Below are 22,807 nucleotides of genomic sequence, written 5' to 3'. Positions count from 1 at the left end.
TAATTCGTTCTTCTAAAATGAGCTGGGTTTGCATTGCCATTTGCGCCGCTTTCTCAAGATGTTGAATATGAGCAATTGGACTGTTAGAAAATTGCCGCTTCTTATTAAGACTGTTTTGTAGGCTTCGGACCTTTCGATCTAACTGGCGAGTATTTTGCGGAGTCTGAAAAGCAAAGGATATCGAGCTTTCAATTAATGATGGTGCAGATATAAATGTACATAGTTGAAAGGTAAATTGTGAAAGAACACGCTCTGGATTAAATGGCTTAAGCCCTATTCTTTTAAAACCGCCGTAGATATTGGCTGTAATAAAGACTTTATCGCGTGCATCTAGATATAGCGATAGAAAGTCTTCTTTATCAATATGATTATTGCCAGCAATCATACGGCCTTCAAGAAGTTTTCCGTACGCCCTTTTTAGAGGACTGAAAACACCCACATCAAGCGATTGAAGAAGATGCGAAGCATGAACAGACATGCAAAGACAGATAATTGCATTCTGCTTACAGAAATCATCGAATTCAGCAACTAAATGATTGTTATGGCCATCAAGAATAAATAAGCGCTTTGCACCAGTTATATAACGTTTTGAAAATGGTTCAAAGACATTTTTTAGCCAAAGATGACCTATTTCATTAATCGTCCAGCCATTCTGACTAGTTGCAATCCATCAGTCTTTAAAAAGCTTAGGTTCTTGGAACCAGGCAGCTTGTTGAACGCTTGCTTTTAATATAATAACTGACAGAAGATGTACGTCTTTTGATCCGATTGTCTCGATAATTGTAATCCACTCATGATTGTTTTGAATGACTCTGCGTGGTCGCTCGTTTCGCTCAACTGCAGTAATTATTTTTGAAATAAAACAGAGTCCTATTGCAAAGTCAGTCTCGTCAAAATTCCAGATATCGTCTTCATGTATGCTGTATTCCTGAATAACGACTTATACAATCTCAAATCAAGGCTTTATAACTGTTGGATCTTCCTGCTTTGCGTGTTGATAGATCATTCGTCTTGTATATCGTGTACAAAGCTCTGGATGACATCTAACAAAAATATAGGGCCAATTGATTCCGATTTTTGCTTTAGAATCTTGAAAACCCGCACGAAGTAATATCTCAGCCATTTCACGTAGAAATTCAGATTGAATCGGAAATCCTCGTTTATCTGCATCTAAGAGTCGCTTTTGAAGCAATTCTTCTTCAATCTCTGTAAATTTGTGATTGTTGGCGCGTGTTTCTGCGCGCGATTTTCTTTAAGACGCGCACGAAGAGTAGCCTCTGGCACACCAAAAGTCTCTGCAGACTTTAGTATTGATTTAATTTGCTTCTTTTCATAGGCTAAAATAGCCATCTGAATACGATTCTCCTGAGATAAAGGCATTTTTCTGCGGTATATTGACAAAAAAGACGCGTTGAAAATTATTGATTTAGAGACGGTGAGGAAACTCGTCGCTCGCCCGTATTCGTCGCTCGCCCGTTGATTACGTTATCAATCTGGCCTTACTTCTATTTTAGTTGTTTAGGGATCTTTCGATTATCGAGTCAGTTCATCAGAATCCGGGTTGGTTTTTAGGCATAATCTTCAGTCACTCAGGAGCAGCGGTGTTCTTTGGATAAGTATTACCCGCTCCCAGGATCAGTCGGACTGATCATCAGAGACCTGAACTATATCCTAGCAGCACAACACAACACAGCTTAGGCGGATCCTAGGGTTTGACACTGTCATTCTTGAAGAAGATCTCTCTCTTAAAAATCATAATATTATATTTTAACAGCAACAGCTTTATTGTGTCGTGTTCATTTGTTTTTTAAATAAATTAATGATGAGCCAAATGAAAAACATTTTCATGAGAAGAATCTGCGCCAATGAAACTGCAAACTCTTTCTATAATATCTTGCGTGTAAACTCGTTACTAACAACTTCATCGATCAATTATCTTTTAATATCAATTACCGTTTGTTTTTGACTAAAATCATGTTGTATTTTTTTTCGCTGTTTTTTTTGCAGACACTGACACAGATTATGGATTTTACATTTCTGATTTTCTAGCATCGCTCGCAACGCTGGATCATGCAAACAGCCGTTGCACTGAGACTCTAGCTCAAACTGTTAGCGTATGGCCGATTGCAGTTCCGGGTTCTTCTCCACTAATTCTCGGTCAGCGTCGCTTAATTAGCCTGGGATACATTGAGTTGGCGATGCCGGTATCATTGCTAGACACAGACCAAGCTCCGTACACCGCAATGACTGTAGAATGTATATCTGTCTATACATAGAGGCGTGAACTATCCCGACTGTAGTATTGGGTTGCTCGGTGCATAGTCTTGCGGGCGATTATACCGTACTTGATCACCTGACGCACGCCCCCACCTGACGCACGAATTTTACCTCAACACCTATATAGAAATGAAGCTCTACAACCACACACATTCAGTATTATACAGAGATTTTTAGAAGGATGAATCAATGCATTATACTGAAACTATTTACAACATTTTTTACTGCCGAAAGCGCTCAGACAGGCAGATCTGCCTACCGCGGCGATTGAACGTTGGGGGGACCTCATCAACAACCTCAGGTTCTGCAGCAGCTCTACCACTCAATTTCTTTGCCTTTGGAGTTACAGAGACCTTATTCTCGCCTGTCTGAGCGACATTGAAGTCATTTTGAAGCTGTATATCAGCTTGCTTAACGAACTGATCATCCCGCTTTTTCTGCTTTCTTGTCTCTGCCTCACGAACCCGCGTTTCTCGATTTGAAGCACGGATTCGTTTACACTCTTCAATTAAAAGCCTTTGATCTTGTTTCTCTCGCTGTTTACGAAGCCTTTCCTCTTCTTTTGAAACCTTAGCGAGCTGTACAACCTCATCTCTTTCTGTTTGAAGATCACGAGCTTGCTAAATCTTCTTAGAAAAATAAAACACCGCGTAGCCGTCCTCAGAGGCCCGTAATTCAGATAAAAGAGGTTTGCCTCGCTGACGCTTCTTTTTCTCTAGAAAAAGAGCCTCTTCAAGGCCCTGACAACATAGTTTTAAGATGGCATTCTCTGTAGAGAGGTGATACATCGTCGAACTCAACTTTTTTGCCTTTTGATCATATAAATTAACAACTGCATACTTAAGAAGTCTCTCAATCTTCCTCCAATCCTCTGCACCAAGCACTGAGCGAGATGACTCACTAGAAGATGGCCGATTATTGTCATTCCGATTAAATCGCGATAGAACGATATCAGAATTCAACGATCAAACGCCTACCGATTTCCACAAAGAAGCAATATTCTCACTAAATAAAGCGCTCTCCCATGACGGCCAAAAGAGACGAAAGAAATCTCTTTTCGTAATATGACAAAGATCTTGAAATTCATGAAGAAATCGTTCCAATCTCTCACTATACGCTGTAGAGAGAGGCCCGAAGATTCCAACATCAAGTGACTGAAACGAATGCGTAAAATAAAACGGATAAGTCATTAAAAAAATCTTATTTGTCTCGCAGTATTCGAAAAACTTCATATTAACATAAAATCCGTGACTGTCAAGAATAAGAAGCCTCCAACGCCGCCTCGCTTTCGCTTTTGTCTCTCAATAGAATACATCTCGTAACCATGCATATCCTAACTCGTCATTCGTTCATCCTGAAGGTGAGAATGTAAAGAAGCAAAAATGAAAAGAAGGATCAAAGTCCTGCAGTCAGAAATCTTGAAACTTTGAAGAAATTGCTTGATATATAAGACCTGGAGATAACGAGATCCCATTCACGCAAATACAGACAAGCGTTGTAATCCATTCTCGATTTTCATCCTGAAGCCGTTATTTCATTCCATTCTTCTCATATAATGGTTTAGAGAAAATTCTCTTCGCTTTACTAAGCATTCCGATCAAGAAGCCTTTCTCGTCCATATTATAAATATCTCCCTGCTGTATATCGTATTCCAAAATCTTGCGAGTCAAAAATTCAAAATATAATGCGTAGTTCAACGCAGAATCAGCCTTTTTTCGAGAGAAGTCGATCCCAGTCATATAACGAAAAATAAGATTATCATTATATCGTTTTATAAAGCAGCTCAATCACTGTTTTCCGGGACGATTACCAGAGATCTCGTGAGCTAGATTTCGTAGCATTTCAAATGATATATAAAGGCCTTTTTCGCTCAATCGATTGATATTAGAAATAAGCACTTTCGCTTGTCGATCATTAAGCAATCATTGATCCTGATATTGCTCATCTTTGGAATGCTGAACGCCGCGGAATCTTCTTGATAACGTTGACCTATGAATTCCATACTTTTTCGCAATAAAAGTAAGAATAGATCTATCTTCAAGCTTCAAAGAGTTTAATTCTGCAATCGCCTCGTCAATAGGAGCCATATTGATGATGATATTGAGATTTAAAGATATTCAAAATATCGGTGTAGAATCGATTTTCGTGCGTCAGGTGGGGGCGTGCGTCAGGTGATCAAGTACGGTACATTCGATCAATCGAGCCTAATCCTTCACCGCCTGTTTCCACCAATCTTCGGTTCTTTGTCCTGATTGTTAAATTAAATTCTTGTGTCGCAACAGTTGCCAATGGCGCTTCTCGGTATTTATTTTCCTATTTCTGTTAATAATTTGGTAGTGTAACACGGGCCACATTGGGATGGAAATGCGTAAAATCATGCAACTCTAATGTTACCGTGATATTCTAAGGGCCTTGATCGAGCCTTCGTGACCAGATCAAGAGCAGCAGAATTTCCCCGCTCATATGCAATACGGGGTTCCTTACCCACCTCGGAAATGTGTGGCTTGCGCTACATGAAGAACAACACCGCACGGACTCGTTTCTCCGTGGAGATACTTCCCTAATATCTACATTCATAGGGACAAATTTACATTTCCACGCCCGGAAAATAAGTTCTTGGAAGAGGCCGCGCATCTGGGGAGGAAGTGCAATGCCTTTCAGCTGGGCAGGAAGTCGGACAAGACGCAACATGCTTTTGGCTAGTAGCGATCGCCAGGAAAGTGCATATAGAATGATACAGGGATCGACGATTGCTTCAGCACCGTTGTCCTCACTAAACCCCTTTAGAGAACAAGGCCAGTGTGGCATATTGAGTGTAATTTAGCGGCGTCTAATTTGCTAACTATCGAGACCGGTGCAAATTGAGGTTTCCACGGATGTGTTGCGCAATAGGACAGAGATATTGCGCACTCTCAATAGATATCAACTATATTCTCGGAGGATTCATATTCTTCCTGTCCTATGTGAGTCCTCAGAGAACCCCTTTGGCACGCACTATCGCGACGCCTATGCAACCGCACAGACGGCATAAAGCTTAACTCGAGCAATTCATTGCTGGCGTTATATTGGATGTTATTAGCTTACTTCCACAACCAGTATTTTGAAGAGGCATTGAAAAGCAGTGGTCTTTTTGCTTTGAGATCCGGACCCGTTCTCCACAAAAAGCCAGTTTGTGGCCGAGGGGTGATATTTGCCTACAAAAGTGGCGTTCGCTTTTTTATGTTTCTAGCATTAATATCAATGCGTTAGGAGCCCTACAATTAGAGATAGGCCGCTAAAATGAGCAGCAGACACTATCTTGGCCTACTTGTAACCATCACTTAACTGCTCAAGTTGATACCTGGATATTTGGGAAATGACGCTAACTGAAATTTTTCCGTCCAATTGTATACACTAAGACTAAGATGCGCGTTCATCAACAATTTTCCATAACCTACAAAAATTCACCATCTCAGGTCCTTGAATTTGAATTTTACAGCTGTCTGGGTAGTTCAGGAAGATTCAGATAGGCTCATATGAACTGATCGGAGCTCGTGGAAGTTGATGATTTCCGAATAACTGTGTGCGAATCGTCAGTACTCAAACCGGGAGTGCTGCTCAATAAAGATAGGGTGGATAGTGTCTCCTTGCCGTACATCATAATCTTCCAGATATCCGTAGGCAGTTCGATGTGATCAGATAATTCGCAGAGTTTCTCTGTCTCGGGCTCATCGGTAGGGTCATGATATGGCTGAAGGTACGGGTGAGACAGAGCTTCTTTTGCACAGATTCTCTTTTTGGGATCAAAAACAAGCATCGATTCAAGAAGGGACACCGCTGTAATGTATGAGGTAAAAACATAAAAAAGCTTCCTCGTGAAATCGAGTGTGCTTACCGTCTGAGCCAGCAGTTCTAAACTTGGTGGCTAAAGGTTGGCGTTCCCGGCGAGGGAGAGATTCAACAAACCGAGACGTCTGCGGCCATTAAAACAATTTAGAATTTAGCGAGTACGATGGGATGCGAAAGAGAATCGGGACTTACATCTTCACTACGGAGGGCTAGGTTCAGGTAATCTGGCGGAGTGCCGAGAAGTTCAATGATGACTGAAACTTGATCAATGGGCTCTTTTCCAAAGAATAAAGGTCTCTGTTCCAGCATCTCCCCGAAGATACACGCTACACTCCAAATGTCGAGTTGCTCATCATATATCTGCCAGGCGAACAAGGTTTCGGGGCCTCGATAAAAGCTTGCCGACTCATAAGTTGCTTGTGATAATTGGCGAGAAAAGCCAAAGTTGCAGATCTTCAGATCACCCCTTTCATTGATCAGGATATTGCTCGGTCTGAGATCAAAATGGATAACACCTGCTGAGTGGGCGTATTTCAATCCCCGCTGGAGAAAGTCAGATCAGATTCAATGGCAGTACTGATCCAAATTCACGCACAAAAATTTGGTACAAAAAATACTGAATATACTGAGGATCTAATGGCCTAAATGCTAAGAGCTCCTGTAGATCGGTTGCCATGTTCTCAGTTACCAAATAGCTATAAAATGTTAGTTAAAGATCGTGCAGGAAGCAAAAGGCTTGCGAGGTATACAGTACATATCATCTAACGGGGACAGAAAGATATCAACTAGACCGATAATCTGTTTATGGTTAGCCTATAAAAACAACAAGACTCTGATTTTGAATAAATTGACATTTTCGTGCCGCATCTTCGTGAAAAGTCTTATTTTTCGGTAGATCTCACTCGATAAGTGCGCGGCGCAGAAAGGGTTTGGAAACTTCTCAATGACGACCAATAACCCTGTCGGTTCGTCCATTGCACAACTAAATTCACAATTTTATTGTCAGCCAGTGATTAGGATACTGCTCTGTGATCTCTGCACTTCCTAGTTAGTATTAAATAAGGAAGGTAGATTGGCCACAATACCAGACTATACGGGTGGTGCTCCTTTCCACAAGCTCCGGGGCTTTATATCTGAGGCTATATAAGCTTCTTAATTTATTTTGCTACATCAAAAGAACACTGTACCTGTTTATGATCTGAAGGTGCTCTCGAGTACTCGAGCTTGGGCGAAGTCCATTATTCTCAGGCTTGGATAAGTAGCACAATAACACTGGATGGAAGCCTTGATAACGGGGAAGATAACGACAAAGTATTGCCTGACCACTTTGAAGGATGAACAGGTAGTAACAAGATTGAAAGTTTAGGAAATAGCTGCGGGAATTAAAGAAAAGACCCTAGGATATTTTAAACTTATAGGACCAGGACCTCCTGGTCACTAAGAGTGATGTCATTAAGCAGAGTGAAATAATCGTGATTGTTTCTGACTGCGTTGAGTGGCAACTAGTTCGCCGGTGATCTAAATAGTACGGTGCATGAGTAGTTGTGTAAGTGGCGACTTTACACTGTTTTCATAATTGTGTTTCTAACCTCACAAAGCTTTCTGGTTCACTAACATCTTCCTGACATGCCTCGCGCTGTAGTAGTTTTCTTTGGCTATTAGGATCATGGCCTATAAATCTTTCATTTGACCTTAATCAGCCGCGTTGGACTAAGAAAGAGGAGTTCAATTTATATGTTTGTTTCCCATAGAGGCATATTGATAGTTATAAGATGATAGTTTACCCTCTTCCCACGAGATCCTATCGTCCTGAACTCTCGGTCGTAAAATCTTCTAATTTTCTACCACATACCACGAAATAGAACCGCGAATAGGGTGCGTCATCGGAGGGCATATCTTGTGGAATTACCTATGGACACTTATCTATGCACCCTCAACTTAATTATTGTCTGTCGTGTGATGAAACATAGTATGCATGTATGCATGCAAGCTAGAAGCCATCACTTCCAGACAGCCACTCCCAGACATTGGATATTATTTCCCTCCCCCTAACCTTTCCCACAAAGGCTACAGGGTAACATTGATGGCTTATCAGGTATTATATGCGATCAGCAGACAATCAAAGGATATACCGATGAGTCATTCCGCCCATGTAGGGATCTTGCTTATTCCTTCATTTCCCACACCGCAGCCGGTGACGTTTTTCAGTCAGGTTCAACCAATTATGTGACTAAAACAGATCGATCCTATCGGAATTTACTTCCATTCCCAGTAGTTGCAATATTGAGCAATTTCTAACCTTGACATGCCACGAAGAGAATGCCGTCTCTACTTCATTTCTCTTCTACGTTCGTGGCTTCCTTGCATCCTTAAGGGATATTCTCCGAATCAACGTTTCCAAAGTCTCGGTTCATTTGAATTTACTCATTGAACGCGATTTTATATCCGTTCCCACTGAATTAATAGTAAGCCTAAACCTTGAGTCTCCACAGGAAATAGATGCCCACTTTAGATTATTGCTACCTCATAATAGCAAGTACCTCCATCACTGATCAAGCAGGGCGTTAATCGCGGTCTAGATTCAGTCGCACAGGGTTGGACTGCCTTTGCATGCAAGGCGGGGTCAATCAATTGACCAATCGCAAGATGAGTAGGGCTAGTTCCTTTATCTACGTGTCACAAAAGAGCCCACCCTTTCACTTCCCATGGGACTTTTCAGTCCGCACAACTGTCAGTCAAAATCCATTATCTCAAATCTCGTCGAAAGGTGGCGTGGACCAGGATTTCAACCAAATGAATGTGGAGTCATTACGGCTAGATCTTGACGATCATTGGTTTTCACGCTTCCTCAAAGACAGAGCCAAGGATTCGATCTAGGTTCTGGCCCCCTAAGGTTTCTGTACAATGCGCGTATTTGCAATACATTATGCTGGTATATCCTTTGTTGCTTACATGTTCTGGAAATGCGGCGGTCGTCGTGCCAATGTGATTCAGTTAAAAAGAAAAGCCATTATACTAGTCAAGTCTTGTTATTAAAAGGTTTCATGGCCTTGGGACTGATCTTGAATATAAGACGCTCATTTTTCTAACGCGACGTTTTCAGGTTTTATTCTACACTTTCAACATTAACCAAGTTCCAGTATATATTGTTACTCACTACATATTCCAATTTGTGCGGGAAACTGTGCCGCAAGGATTGATAATATTTGTCCTAACCTACCAAGCGATATATTGATCTACTTCTAGCGCGACTACGCTAATGCGGAGTGCTTTTCAGAACCAATTGTAACTCCCTACCAACACGTAATCATGTCCGAGAACAACAAAATATTCTCAGCTCTGGCCGAAATATCTCAAGCAATTATCGAAGATGATCCAATATTGGTAGGTTAACTGCAAAAATTTACTTTATCCAATACTGACTTTTTGAAGCATACCGTGAGCCCGGATAGTTTACGACTTCCTGGGCAGAAAGGGGAAGTCAAGACAAACCTTGAAAGAAATCTTGTATCACTTATTTTATACGTTCAGCATCTCAGACGACTTCTAACTAGCTCTATGGCACCCCTACCCACGCCTGAAGATGAAACTAATTCAACACTTGATTTCTCATGTCACAGCACCGAACTCCAGCTCGATGGCATAGTTTCTCCTACTCAGCTCTGCGAGGGGTCAGGTAGTCTGTTCAAGCGTGATACATGCCCTGGCTGGCTGCTTTGTGAGCCAGCTGAAGACCACCGATCAAGTAAATGCATCACGGATGACTACGCCAGTGATACTGGAGTTGAAGTGCCGAGAGACCGCTCTCAGACCCAGATCAGAGGGAAAGCAATGCTTAGAGAAAGGGGTCCACATTCGTTGACCGGTTTATGCAGAAACAGGAGGAACGCGACACCAGGAGACTCGCCTACAAAAATTGTCGAGAAATTGAGGCAGGAACTGCAAAAACGGCAACGTGTGAATGAAGCGTTTCAGAAGGCGCTGCGTGAAATTGGGGAGATTATAACACAGGTTGCCAATGGGGACTTGTCGATGAAGGTACACGTTCGTGCAATGGAGATGGACCCGGATATAACCACTTTCAAAATGACTATCAATACAATGATGGATCAGCTGCGGGTTTTCGCGAGCGAGGTCTCACGAGTAGCACGGGAAGTGGGCACTGAAGGGGTCCTAGGCGGTCAGGCTCAGATTATTGGGGTACATGGAGTCTGGAAGGAGCTCACTGACAATGTGAACGTCATGGCATCAAACATCACAGATCAAGTCCGCGAAATCGCTGCAGTCACAACTGCAGTAGCTTATGGTGACCTCAGTCAGAAGATCGAGAGACCTGCTAAAGGCGAGATCTTGCAACTCCAGCAAACGATCAATACTATGGTGGACCAGCTTCGTACCTTCGCTACCGAAGTGATTCGGGTCGCACGCGATGTAGGTATCGAAGGGGTTCTCGGTGGCCAAGCCAAAATCTATGGGATTCAAGGGATGTGGAATGAACTGACGGTCAACGTTAACGCTATGGCAAACAACCTCACCACACAAGTACGCGACATTGCTACTGTGACCACTGCAGTTGCAAACGGCGATCTAACACAGAAGGTGCAGGCGAATTGTAAGGGTGAGATCCTAGCCCTGAAAGAAATCATCAATGCTATGGTTGATCAATTACGTCAATTTGCCCAGGAGGTTACCAAGATCGCGAGGGAGGTTGGCACTGACGGTGTTCTCGGCGGCCAAGCTACCGTGCATGATGTGGAGGGTGTTTGGAAAGATTTGACAGAAAGTGTGAATGGAATGGCAATGAACCTGACCACGCAGGTTCGGGAGATTGCCGATGTTACTACCGCAGTGTCTGTTGGCGATCTCACAAAGAAAGTGACCGCCAACGTCAAGGGAGAAATCGCAGACTTGAAAGATACGATCAACAGCATGGTTGATCGCCTGGGACGATTTGCCTTTGAGGTCAGCAAGGTAGCACGCGAAGTGGGAGTGGATGGAACACTAGGCGGTCAGGCAGTGGTTGTGAACGTTGAGGGAAGCTGGAAGGACTTGACAGACAATGTGAACACGATGGCCCATAACCTGACGCTTCAGGTTCGCTCGATCTCAGATGTCACCCAAGCCATTGCTCGAGGTGACCTGAGTAAAAAGATCGATGTTCATGCACGAGGGGAGATTCTCACTCTCAAAAAGACCATCAATGACATGGTTCAGCAGCTCGACTTGTTTGCTCGACAGCTTAAACGGGTCGCCCGCGATGTTGGGGTAAAGGGTAAGATGGGTGGGCAAGCCAACGTAGACGGAATGTCGGAGCGCTGGAGAGAGATCAGTGAAGATGTGAATGTGATGGCTGATAACCTGACATCTCAGCTCCGAGCCTTTGGGGAAATCACCAATGCCGCGACCGACGGAGACTTTAGCAAACTAATCACCGTTAGCGCCTCAGGGGAGATGGATGAGCTCAAGCAAAAGATTAATAAGATGGTTTCCAACCTACGTGACAGCATCCAGCGAAATACTGCTGCCAAAGAAGCCGCAGAGCTAGCAAACCGGAGCAAATCGGAGTTCCTTGCTAATATGAGCCACGAAATCCGAACGCCAATGAATGGTATTATCGGGATGACACAACTGGTTCTTGACAGTAGTGGGCTAGAATCCAGCTCAAGAGAGATGCTCAACGTCGTTCACAATCTTGGAAATAGCTTGCTCACAATTATTGACGATGTCCTTGATATTTCTAAGATTGAGGCAAACCATCTAGTCATTGAAAACATCCCTTTCAGTCTTGGACGGACCATCTTCAACGCCTTGAAAACTCTTGCAGTCGAAGCAAACGAGAAAGCCCTGGCTCTGATGTATAATGTTGATAATTCAGTGCCCGACCATGTGATCGGAGATTCTTTTCGTCTTCATCAAGTGATTCTTAATCTTGTTAAGAATGCCATCAAATTCACAGAAAATGGAGGAATTCATCTGATTGTCCGCACTAACGACACCTATACCTGGCAAGACAATGAGCATTTACTTGAATTCTTGGTTTCCGACACCGGGATTGGCATTGACAGCAACAAGTTAGATTTGATCTTCGATAAATTTCAACAAGCCGATGGATCCACAACGAGAAAGTTTGGTGGGACTGGTCTTGGCCTGTCCATATCCAAGAAGCTCGCCAATTTAATGGGTGGAGACATATGGGTAACCTCGTCTATGGGTGTTGGTAGTACCTTCCACTTCACCTGTCGGGTCAGGTTGGCGCTCGAATCGGCTGGCGCTGTACTGAAGCAACTCGCGCCGTACAAGGATCATCAAGTCCTGATGGTTAGCTCGCTCAAAACTGCATGTTCAGAACCAATCGGCCAAATGTTAAAATCCTTGGATCTCAAACCGGTCGTTTTAGGAGAAGGGAATTGGAACATGCAGCCAGATGCTCCTATCCGGAGCCAATGGCCTAACCGTTATGACGTGATTCTGTTCGATTCGATGGAATCCATAATGCGCCTGAGAAAATTGGATCATTTCCGGTCTATTCCAGCCGTTTTGATAGGGAAAAGGTTATCCGTTGGCATGAAAGCAGCTTTAGACCTGAGCGTCACTTCATACGTGACTACACCATGTCAGGTGATCGATCTGGCCAACGGTATTCTCCCTGCTCTTGAGAGTCGACCTGCTCGGATTCATACCCGACAAACAAATTCCCTGTCAATCTTACTGGCCGAAGACAATGAGGTTAACCAGAAAGTAGCATTGAAGTTTCTTGAGAAACATGAACATGTAGTCACAATTGTCGAAAACGGCCAAGAGGCTCTCCAGATGGTCCAGAAAGCACGATTTGATGTGATCTTAATGGACATTCAAATGCCTGTTATGGGTGGATTTGAGTCAACAACTCTAATCCGCCAACATGAGATTCTACACGGTCTATCACGCACTCCTATTATCGCTCTTACCGCTCACGCGATGTTTGGGGATCGAGAAAAGTGCCTAGCAGCTGGGATGGATGACTATTTGTCGAAGCCGCTAAACCAAAACCAGATGATGCAGATGATTGTCAAATACAGCAATTCACTGCAGGATGCTTCTTCTGTCCGGGGATGATCTACAAAGATCAAGTCTCTCGACAGTATGATTGCAGTAAAGCATATTGATTTCTTTCTAGTTAATATTTGTTGATTTGGGATGAATTCGTTCCAGGAAATCAGAAAGAAAAGGCTTTCTGAAAACGGGATTAGGGTTTTCAGAGCTCAGTTTCAGGTTTGCTATTTTCCGAGCATATGAGTCGCACAATGGCATCCTCTGTGTGATAGTTCTTTAGTGTTATTTACATTTTGTTGCTTCCAAATTCTGTGAAATCCCACTCTCACTATACATAACAAGCAAAGGTAGTGGCATGGCTACTGATTAGAACCAATGATCCCCCGAATACCGGCAGAGGAGTGTAAAGCTTGAATATTGTCACTTGTCTGCTTGTTTACTGTAATGTAACTCTTACTACGACTAAGGTCATGTTGAAAAATCAGCCTAATCAATAGGCAGTTGAATTGGAAAAGTGTCCTGGAGGACAGCCCTTCGTCATCGTATGTACTGAAGTAAACAGTGGAAACGAACGCAGAAAGCCAACAGTCTTAAGAATTCTAAGTGCCCCTACTAGCCCTCCAGTTTATCGGCTGCACATTTTCCGTAGAGAGCTCGACGAATCCGGTTTTCTTCTGTGGGCATTACTATCCCGTCTGGACAAGGAAGAATAATCGCATTGACTCTCGAATATTTCACGTCAAATTGCTCTGCTGGAAGTCAGACAACAAATCGTACTTGTGGATAACAATGGAAAACGCACCTTCAAACCTCCTTTCCTGTATAAATCTAATATAAAGAAGTTGCTCAATAATATCCGGCTCTATGCCAGGTCTTTTAACAGTTACCAGAAAATTTTGAGCTCTGACTGTTGGATAAAGATCACATAAAAGATATACTATAAACCCGCGAAGGCCTATATTCGTTGATTTAGCAAAGGTATCACGTAAGCATGAAGGGGTATATACTTTGTATATTTAAATACTGTTGACTGCGAAAGGGAATATCGCGAGGCCACCACCGTGGTTGGCAGCCAGACTGATACCGAAACAATTTTTTCATATCTGGATCTACACAGGACACAAAGCCAGATGCAATAGCCCTTAAGCTATTGAGAGGTATCTTGCTTAGTAATCCAATGTAGTAAGAATATGAAGGTGGGTAGTAGCATTCTGTATAACCAAGGACCTTCTTCGCGTCAAACACCTCATTGGAATCCTTGGGGTGAGATAGTGGAGTCTGAACAAGAAATTCCGAGTCTGTCGAACAAATTTAGCAAAAGCTGAGCCTGCAGTTATATCTGTGACATACCGATTCGTTTTTCTTTGAAATGCTTGATAGATCTTAAGACAGCGAGAATACCCTCAATGTTACGTTCATCATTGCCGGTCAATTCTCCCCTTGGCAGATACTGACGATCGGTGACATTTTCATCTCCCATAAGCTCTTGCGCAAAACACCAAACCAAGTACTGGCGTGATTCAGAATCATTTATGCTCAAATATATTTCAGGAAACAAAGCATATAATAGCAAAGCGCAAGCCTTTTTGGAAAGTCTTTGAACACTGTCTCCGAGAAAGAGTTTTAGGCAACAGTTTGCCCTCACCGGTGTAACTGGTAGAGTGGTTAGATCCGCTCTAGGGGCTTGTGTGGCTGACTTACCATTATACGGACAATGGGAACAAATAGGCGTGGCCATCCCAAAGCCAGAGTAAAATGCAGCGTTATGGCTACCACTAACGTGCCAATACTTGATATGTAGTCACTTTCCACGGCAACTACAGGTAAGAGGTGGCCACTGACAGACTTAAAGTATGCTGCACGCCTGGAGATTTACTTGCATGGCTTTATAGCTTTCTTCTAAAGTATTCGCACCGTGTATCTATATACGATGCATCATATCATGCATAGCAACCCAAAATCATGCTTTTCTGCGCGTCGCGGAGATAGAATCCGATAACTTTTAATGGTATTTTTCGAGTTGCGCTTCCGGCGGTTCATAAATTGCGTATGTTGTCGTGAGGGACATGAATGGCTTTCCGTCGTGTAACATATTGACCAGACAACCCCCTGTTCTCTCATGATGGCGCAAGATAAATGACATAACTCCGCGGAAACCTTGAAACCTGGTTTTCAAGGAACATTTAATATACACATAAACGCATTTCAATGGCTAGCTCGTTTTCAGCCACTTCTGTAAGTGGCTTGTACTTTCTCATCATCCCATCCAAGCCCGCTTCTGGCTGCTCGACACCGAGGGTCAACTCGAGGAGGGAGGAGAAGAACATACGCGAGCCACCGTGTACCACTTGATAGGTCGATCTGCAGTGATTCCGTGACAACTCACGCTCAGCTGTCGTTCCTTGTACGACATACGGACTGCGTAGTAGCTTTCTGCCTACCTGTACACAGACTGAAATAAATTGTTAGAAGGAGTGGTTTCGTAATTGATTATCCGTCAGTCTTGATACACAAAATTCGACGGACCCTAGTCGCTAATTTTGATTATGATTCTGCATGTATATGAGAAAATCTACACCATTGCAATGCTGAAGTCCTATTAGGAATATTTTGACAGGGAGACAGATACAGTAAGCCAGTTTGAGGCAGATAGTGAGTCACCACAGCTGGTTGAATTGGCTTGAACCAAAAGATGCAAAACCAAACATATGGGGCTCAGTCATCCGACTCTTTCTTAAAGGTAGAAAACGATAAAAGTGGGAGGCTAGTAAGCCGAACGGTGTACTGACAGCCAATGGCGATAGTATTATTGTCGATCTTATGACAAATAGACCAATATTATATCTTTATGTCCAAAGAGAATACCATTCAAATCTTTCAGTATTTGAAGCTTTTTTTCGGAATGAAGATGCGAACTGCCTACTATGACTAGCCCAAGCCAGAAAGGACTTGTAAATCTGGTCTTGGCTCAAGACTATCATCAATTTTATCAAGTGGTAAAGGTAATTTGAAAAGAGGTTAGAGCCGCAGCGTCGAAATCTTTGCAACTATGAAATTGCAAACTTTGTTGCAATGACCCGTTAAGCGAACCTGTTAAGCAGGGGGAAGAGCTTCCTTCCCTTCTTCCCACTTTCCGTCCCATTTCCATTCGGTCAATGCAGTAACATATTTTCCACGCTGGAAATAGACCCGAATGTTCCGGTCTTGGTGGCGTCCACGACATACCGCCGCTACCTGGCTTCCTGGCACGCATGGCTGGTCAAAGTCCCCCTTGCCCCAATTCTCAGAACTGTAGGACATCTCTTTCATGCGATTACCTTGGTCAACGTAATAAAGCCGGATTTCACCATCACCGAACGATGTAACAGCCAGATCGGTCCGGGGGAGAGCTTCTTTGATTGACAACTTCCCTTCTTTCCATCCTTTTTCATCTGAGAAACTCTTTTCCACGATATCCATGTGCTCATTCTGACAATAGAATCTGTGTGAACTCAGCAGCTGTTCGGACATTTCTCCCTTCGCAGATACTTACCGTATTGCAAGACTTGAAGTATGGAACGAGACACATGCCATTCCGGTCCCTGGTAAGGCTCGGCCGATGTTGGTCATCTTTGACCAAGTGTTTTGTTTGTCTAGAGAAGAAGTGTCAACATTTGAGATTTATGCACCGAGAAAAGTCATTGTAGTCTCACCATTGCAGCCATACTCTTGAATGGTATTATCCATCGTTTGAACATACACTCGCATGTGATGTTCGGCTTCTCGAGCAAGAAAGCAGGCAGACAGCATTGAGTAAGGCGCAACCTTAATGGCAAGCTTACTAAGCTGCCCATCGTGCCATCTCCCATTTGAATCCCTGCAAACCTCCTTGACCATGTTCCCCTCGGCAATAAAAAAGACATGGATCATCTGCGGTTGATGAGAGATAGTTCAAGAAGTATAGATAGAGCTGTCTTTACCTCATCAATGTCACGGGAAATAGCTGCTATAGGAGTCCCTAAGACCCCATGGGCGATGGTCTCTTTCTCAGAGCCGCCAGACCATCTGCCATCCTCATAAGCAATTTCTCTGATACCACCGAACGTATCTTGAGTGTAGATACGACTCTTCTCGGCCGTTCTTAATGCGGCAATTGCGCATCCTGTTGAACTTAGTCAGCTAGAACATACGAGAAGGAATATTTTCCATCACTAACGGAAGCGTATCTGCTGAGCTTGGGCAAGACTCATGACGGACTGATCAATCTCTTCGCTTGTGTATTGTTTGGAAGGGTGGATGAGAGATTCTGGAGAAGAGCTGGCAAAGATTGTAGAAAACCAGGACTTAAATAGTACGCTTCCGAGAGCACTGAGACGAGTTGAGTGCTATTTCTCCTCTCGACAATCAGACAGGTTTGTAAGAATGTTGTGCTCGCATTCGGTAAAACAGGAGCTTTAGTGATTTGATACCAACTCTTTATGCTGCATTAAAATTTGGCGATGTTGTACACATGCCCGTGGCTACCTTGCGTATATCGGTGGCCGACTGATCTGTCGCTCACCGAGCATTCTGTGGAACCTACCTCGGAGTAAATCAAGAAAGTCTATTTGGATAAAACGCTAATGGATAATTGATGTGTCCAGATCCAAACTTCAGCACAGTTCGGCTACGTTATGAAAATGACTATCGCATCCTTTCGGATTTGCTACCCTTTCAGGCAATCATCGCCCATATCGGTGGCCGACTGATCCGTCGTTCACTCAGTATTCTATAGAATCCACTTTAAGGAAGAATTTATGGAGAAAGGGATGATTCAAAATCGAGTCCCATTTGTCAAGGCTCTAGTGACAATCTAGTATGACACGACAATGAAAATATTGTTGTAGAATATAGATCATCGCGTCATCATGTCTCCAAGATCATACTATTTTACGTGAACTAGTCGTCGCAACACCTGCACTTGTATGGTTGGACCTTTATTCCGTTTATTATGCTGTAGCCCCCACCCTAGATTTCTACAGTAGTAATATGTAATGGCTGTAGTGTAGCCATACTTATATCAACAAAGAGCTCGGGTAAACTACTGAAGCAAGCAGAACGCCATATTAAATAGCAATGATTAACATTAGCAGATTAAGAAATTCGTACGTTTATGATTGTTAGTATATACCCCGCATCCACTGCCGGAACAAATGTCAAGAAGTCGGCCGCCGATGTTCAGGCACCAATCGGAGAGAACGGATCAAAACACCGAAACTAGTCTGGCTGGTTAAAACAGCAACGAAGCTTATGTTGTAGTCTTGTTATTGATTTGGGGTCATTCAAGTTCAGAAACCAAGCGTCTTTTCTGTTGGCGTTTGCCCTCGCACCTCCTCCGCGCAGACCGCAGTGTTACATGGACTTGTAAGGGATTCTGGAATTTCAATCCTGTCGATCATCCAGTCGAGTCCATAGTGGCCTCACTGTCTCTGACTTTGTGTTATTCCGATGTCAGTTGCCTGATACTCACTCCTGGCCTTGCAACTGCCTATTCTGCATGTCAATCGACCCACAGTGAATAGCCCTCGCTGCAGAGCTCCAGAGCTCCAGACAATGATACTCACCGATCCGTATCTCATTGAACCATCTAATCTGCCCACGCTTCGAAGTTATCAAGGCCTGGACGCCGGAGGGTTCCGTAATGGCGATCATTGAGGTGACCTGGGCTGGGTGATTGCATGAGTCCCGTCGAATGGAGAAGGATTGAAACGTAGGGCGTGCGAAGTTACACCTGGTAGACAGCACCACAATTAGCATCTGCGGAAGGGTCGCAATGGTGGGAGTGTAGAGGCCAGACCGGGAGCCAGGGAAACGTCAAGATTGGAAGATTAATGCTAGCCGCCGACTTGAAGCTCTTCTGTCTGTATCACTCTCCTGACCGGCTTGACGAGACCGGCCCTGGCACAAAGGTAACGCGCCGGTCGGGCGGGCGGGTGTCTAGTCCGGAGATGATGAGGGGACGACAGGTACCGGACGTGCCTACCTGGATCTTAGATGCTTCCGCCGTTTGCTTCCCACCCGCTCCTCTCCTATCACTTCTTCTCCCCACGACCATGACTTACGTCAACGAAGGCAGTGTGATGGCCGTTGGCATCCTATTCGCCATCTTGGGAACTTCGGCTGTAGTGGCGCGATTCATCATCCGGTTCAAGACAAGCTCTCTGGCCTGGGATGACTGGTTTTGCCTTCTTGCCTGGGTGGGTCGATGATTGGCATCGCCGCACAGTATCACCAAGTGCTGATGGAGTGTGATCACCAAGGTGCTCGTGATGGGAGAATGTGCTATCATGGTCGCAGGTAGTTATTAGCACACCTCGTCCTGCTTAGGCTCTCCGCCCGATCGCATGTACCTGTTAACATTTGATATTCTGTTTGACGCGCAGGCTCCGCAACGCACACGCTCGGTGCTCACTCCACGCCAGGCTTGGGGCCGGCTATGTTGAATTATGAAGGATGGGATCAAATGCTCCTGCAAAGAGTCCGTACAATACGTAACCCCCCCACTCTTCCTCAGCGTCTCATCCATCACCCACTAACTAACGACCCTTTGAATGCAGTTCGAGTTTGCCTTCAATGTGATCATGATCCTCGCCCTTACCAGCCTCAAGCTATCGGTGCTCTGCTTCTACCGACGTCTTTTCGTTGGCCGTTTCTTCAACAATTTTAGTAAACTTCTCATCTTAATCGCATGCCTCTGGGGGGTCGTGTTCCTCGTTGTCTTCCTCGGACATTGTGGCACACGCCTCAAGTCTCGATTTGAGTCCCTGGGTTCTCTAAAATCCCATTGTCTGGACACGTTTGCGCTCTTCATTGCACTCGCGGTATCGGATGTTGCAGTTGATGTGGCTATTCTGGCAGTTCCCATCCCGATGGTGAGAGCGTCTTGTCCTCTATCCCACATAGGGTGCCACCACTGACCTGTTCACGGATTCTGCAATTGCACCCGCCTCTCCGGAAACGAATCGGTATACTGGCCGTGTTCTTAATCGGCACGATGTAAGCGTCCCCTTTGTGCTGGCCTCCCCTGCAGAATTCTAGGGCTCATGCCCCCTTACAGAGCGACAGCATGCGGTATTGCGCGAATGATCTTGTTCTCCGAGATTCTGGGCCCCAAGTGTAAAAGAAGCCCCCCAACCAGGCCATGTACACTCTGTCACGAGCTAAAGCATTCCCTGCAGTGTTGTCAAAGCCAACAGTCGCTGGTCTTCCGTCCGATGACGATATGGGTAAGTTTTTCTATGGAAATCTGCTATCAAGCAAGTTCCGTTTTGACGAAGAATCCCAGGTGTCGTGAGCGTTCTTGTATTCTTTGGCATGCTCGAAATGGGTGTCGCCTTGGTCGCTATCTGTCTGCCGATCATGTACCGTCTCCTGCGAAAGTTCTCGCCCTGGAGCATACTCCAGAGTTCCAAGTCGGTCGTGAAGCTGAGTAGTCGATGGACATCCCGCGGCGAGCGCGGCACAGGTCATGATATTACCGCGCCCAGCTGATCGGCCATGACAGGTTTCAATCGCAGGCCAGCATCTAGCCAGGGGGAGACTTGGAACGGCAACGGCGGGCATGAGACCCATGTTGAGTTTGTGATCGTCCAGAAAGGCTGTGGTGAGGAATAAGGAGATATGGGAACACACAAAAGATCGAGCAGATGTCGGATATGATCTGTGCAGTGATTTCGGGCGCCAGGGGTAAGGCTGCCAAAGTGGAGGGGAACAATCGAATTACTTAAGATAATAATCTATCTATATTGTGGAAGGCTGCCGGGAGAGGAGGTTTTACCGCGGTAGCCAAAACAACAATAAGGTATAAATGGTTGTGAAGATTTGAGTTGACTTTTTATAACAACGGCTGTGGAAGTTGGAGTAGATGCGTAGGAACTCACTAGATAAAGCGGAGGACGAACTGAAAAGCTTTCATCTCCACTAGCAAAGCTCAATCGTTCAATATAGAGAGACCATTAATTTCTCCTCCTCTATCAAGACAGGACAGAAACTAGACGGAATCCACGTTCTGGCGAACCTCTTTCTGCACCACGATACCTCCCTTCTCCTCTTCGCCTCCATCTTTGCCCTCAGGATGACGATGAGAAAAAGACCGCATCTCCACGTCGTGATTCACATCTCCAGACCTCGATCTCTCCTCCTCCGCCTCGTCCTCCCCCAGCCACGCAGAATGATCCCGCTCACCAAGACCTGATCCCTCCGTCAACAAGATACTATCATCCTCCCGAACCTCTCGCAACCGTTCGATGCCGAGTTTCCAGCGCACATTGGACCTCGAACCCGACGACCCCGAATTGTACGGTTCAGTCGCGCGGTTTCGTCTTCGGTGCTGCAACAGAGGACCGAAGGTGGGCATGCAAGCGGCTAGAATGCCGGCCGAGAGTTCGATGTAAGACCAAAGGGTCGAGCGAACGGAGTTATCTAGCAACCCGGAGAGAAGAGGCTTAGTATATAGGGAGATATCATGGGTGGGAATGGGGTAAGGAGCGGTACAGCTGATATCCACGGGTTTCATAGTAGCGATTGCGACTGAGCGGATGATGCCGAAGATGCAGACGCTGGGTTTTCCGTATTTAGTAGATAGGACCGACCAGAGCACGGGGCACAAGTAAGGAGGAGAGAGAGAGAGAGAGAGAGCTTACATTCCGCCTAGAAGGAAGATCGTCAATACCTGCATTTTACGGGTTCTTCGCATACGAAGTCCTAAGACGGGCTGGATGGGGAGGGCCAAGATGGCGAAGTCGGTGATTACATTGAAGACTCTGCACGCACGGTGGATTTCAGATCATGATCGAGTATTGCGTCAGTAAGAGGGGTGGTACTCACGCGAACGGCGGAGGGTTGTCGACGCATTTTTTGGAGTTGCCTGTCCAGAATACCGATAGAGGGATGCATTTGAAGGATGCGACGAAGATGACAGACAGGTTGTATGCGATAACCACGGCACCTAACAAATAGGAGACTATCAAGAGCCATTTGATTGGGAAAGCGCGACGGTAAAGAAACAAGATAGAGAGTTTGGTGAGCATGACGGTGATTGAGTACACGATGATGGCAGCGACGAAGAGCTGCAAAGACGAGTTAGCTTGAATGCTTATGAATCTGCCAGTATAGGTACCTGCGAGAAGAGTGTCTGGTTCTTAAGAAAGAGAATGTGTTGGCCTTGGCCATTCGCGACGTTCATGAACATTAACACGGCGTATGAGAACTGTCCTATCTGAATACCACGATTGATTAGCAGCTGCATTGGCATTATACTGTTGAGTATGCCTACCAAAGCAACGAAGATCAGATAGTCATCCCAGCCAAATCTAGTCTTGGAGCAGAATCGGGCCACAGTTCGAGTGGTCACTGCCGTGAGGGCCAGGACGATGCCCACAACGCCTGCGGCGAGCTGGTTGGGTCGGAGGTCATCGTCAGCGTGTGCCTGATAGTAGGCAATTTCTTCGGGCGTCAGACTGTCGATGACCTTCGTTGAAGACATCGGGAGCCTGTAGACAGACACATGTGTTGTTGGTTGTGACACGATGAGCACCGAGAAATGAGGATGACTTCAAGAGGTGCAGGAAAGAAATAAGAAATCAGAGATTTGAAAAATAGAATTTTTAGCGGTTTATCAAAGTCAGTTCATCAGATGAACGACTGACCAGTA

The 22,807-nt window shown here is 44.8% G+C and overlaps 5 protein-coding genes across 5 annotated transcripts; 4 read left to right on the top strand and 1 right to left on the bottom strand.

Annotated features, from left to right (window-relative positions):
• Positions 1-10,191: 10,191 nt before the first annotated feature.
• Positions 10,192-13,200, top strand: NIK1_2 (histidine kinase osmosensor; the record flags this gene model as incomplete). The annotated part of the gene is made up of 1 exon (XM_046083544.1): positions 10,192-13,200. The coding sequence occupies one exon, from the start codon at positions 10,192-10,194 to the stop codon at positions 13,198-13,200; it is 3,009 nt and encodes a 1,002-aa protein (XP_045939501.1).
• A 6,008-nt stretch (positions 13,201-19,208) lies between these two features.
• LDX57_001896 (uncharacterized protein) lies at positions 19,209-19,364 on the top strand (the record flags this gene model as incomplete). Its single annotated transcript, XM_046083543.1, has 1 exon — positions 19,209-19,364. The coding sequence occupies one exon, from the start codon at positions 19,209-19,211 to the stop codon at positions 19,362-19,364; it is 156 nt and encodes a 51-aa protein (XP_045939500.1).
• A 342-nt stretch (positions 19,365-19,706) lies between these two features.
• LDX57_001895 (uncharacterized protein) lies at positions 19,707-20,193 on the top strand (the record flags this gene model as incomplete). The annotated part of the gene is made up of 2 exons (XM_046083542.1): positions 19,707-20,027; positions 20,059-20,193. 2 exons carry the CDS (start codon positions 19,707-19,709, stop codon positions 20,191-20,193), a joined length of 456 nt encoding a protein of 151 aa, XP_045939499.1.
• A 103-nt stretch (positions 20,194-20,296) lies between these two features.
• Positions 20,297-20,646, top strand: LDX57_001894 (uncharacterized protein; the record flags this gene model as incomplete). Its single annotated transcript, XM_046083541.1, has 2 exons — positions 20,297-20,381; positions 20,441-20,646. The coding sequence occupies 2 exons, from the start codon at positions 20,297-20,299 to the stop codon at positions 20,644-20,646; spliced, it is 291 nt and encodes a 96-aa protein (XP_045939498.1).
• Positions 20,647-21,145: 499 nt separating this feature from the next.
• On the bottom strand, positions 21,146-22,639 carry LDX57_001893 (uncharacterized protein; the record flags this gene model as incomplete). Its single annotated transcript, XM_046083540.1, has 5 exons — positions 21,146-21,713; positions 21,798-21,917; positions 21,982-22,223; positions 22,274-22,372; positions 22,430-22,639. 5 exons carry the CDS (start codon positions 22,637-22,639, stop codon positions 21,146-21,148), a joined length of 1,239 nt encoding a protein of 412 aa, XP_045939497.1.
• Between the last annotated feature and the right edge of the window lie 168 nt (positions 22,640-22,807).

The sequence above is a fragment of the Aspergillus melleus genome (assembly GCF_016097325.1).
Source record: "Aspergillus melleus strain CBS 546.65 chromosome Unknown contig1, whole genome shotgun sequence".
In the NCBI taxonomy this organism is placed as follows: Eukaryota; Fungi; Ascomycota; class Eurotiomycetes; order Eurotiales; family Aspergillaceae; genus Aspergillus; species Aspergillus melleus.
This window is presented reverse-complemented; position numbering and strand designations above follow the sequence as displayed.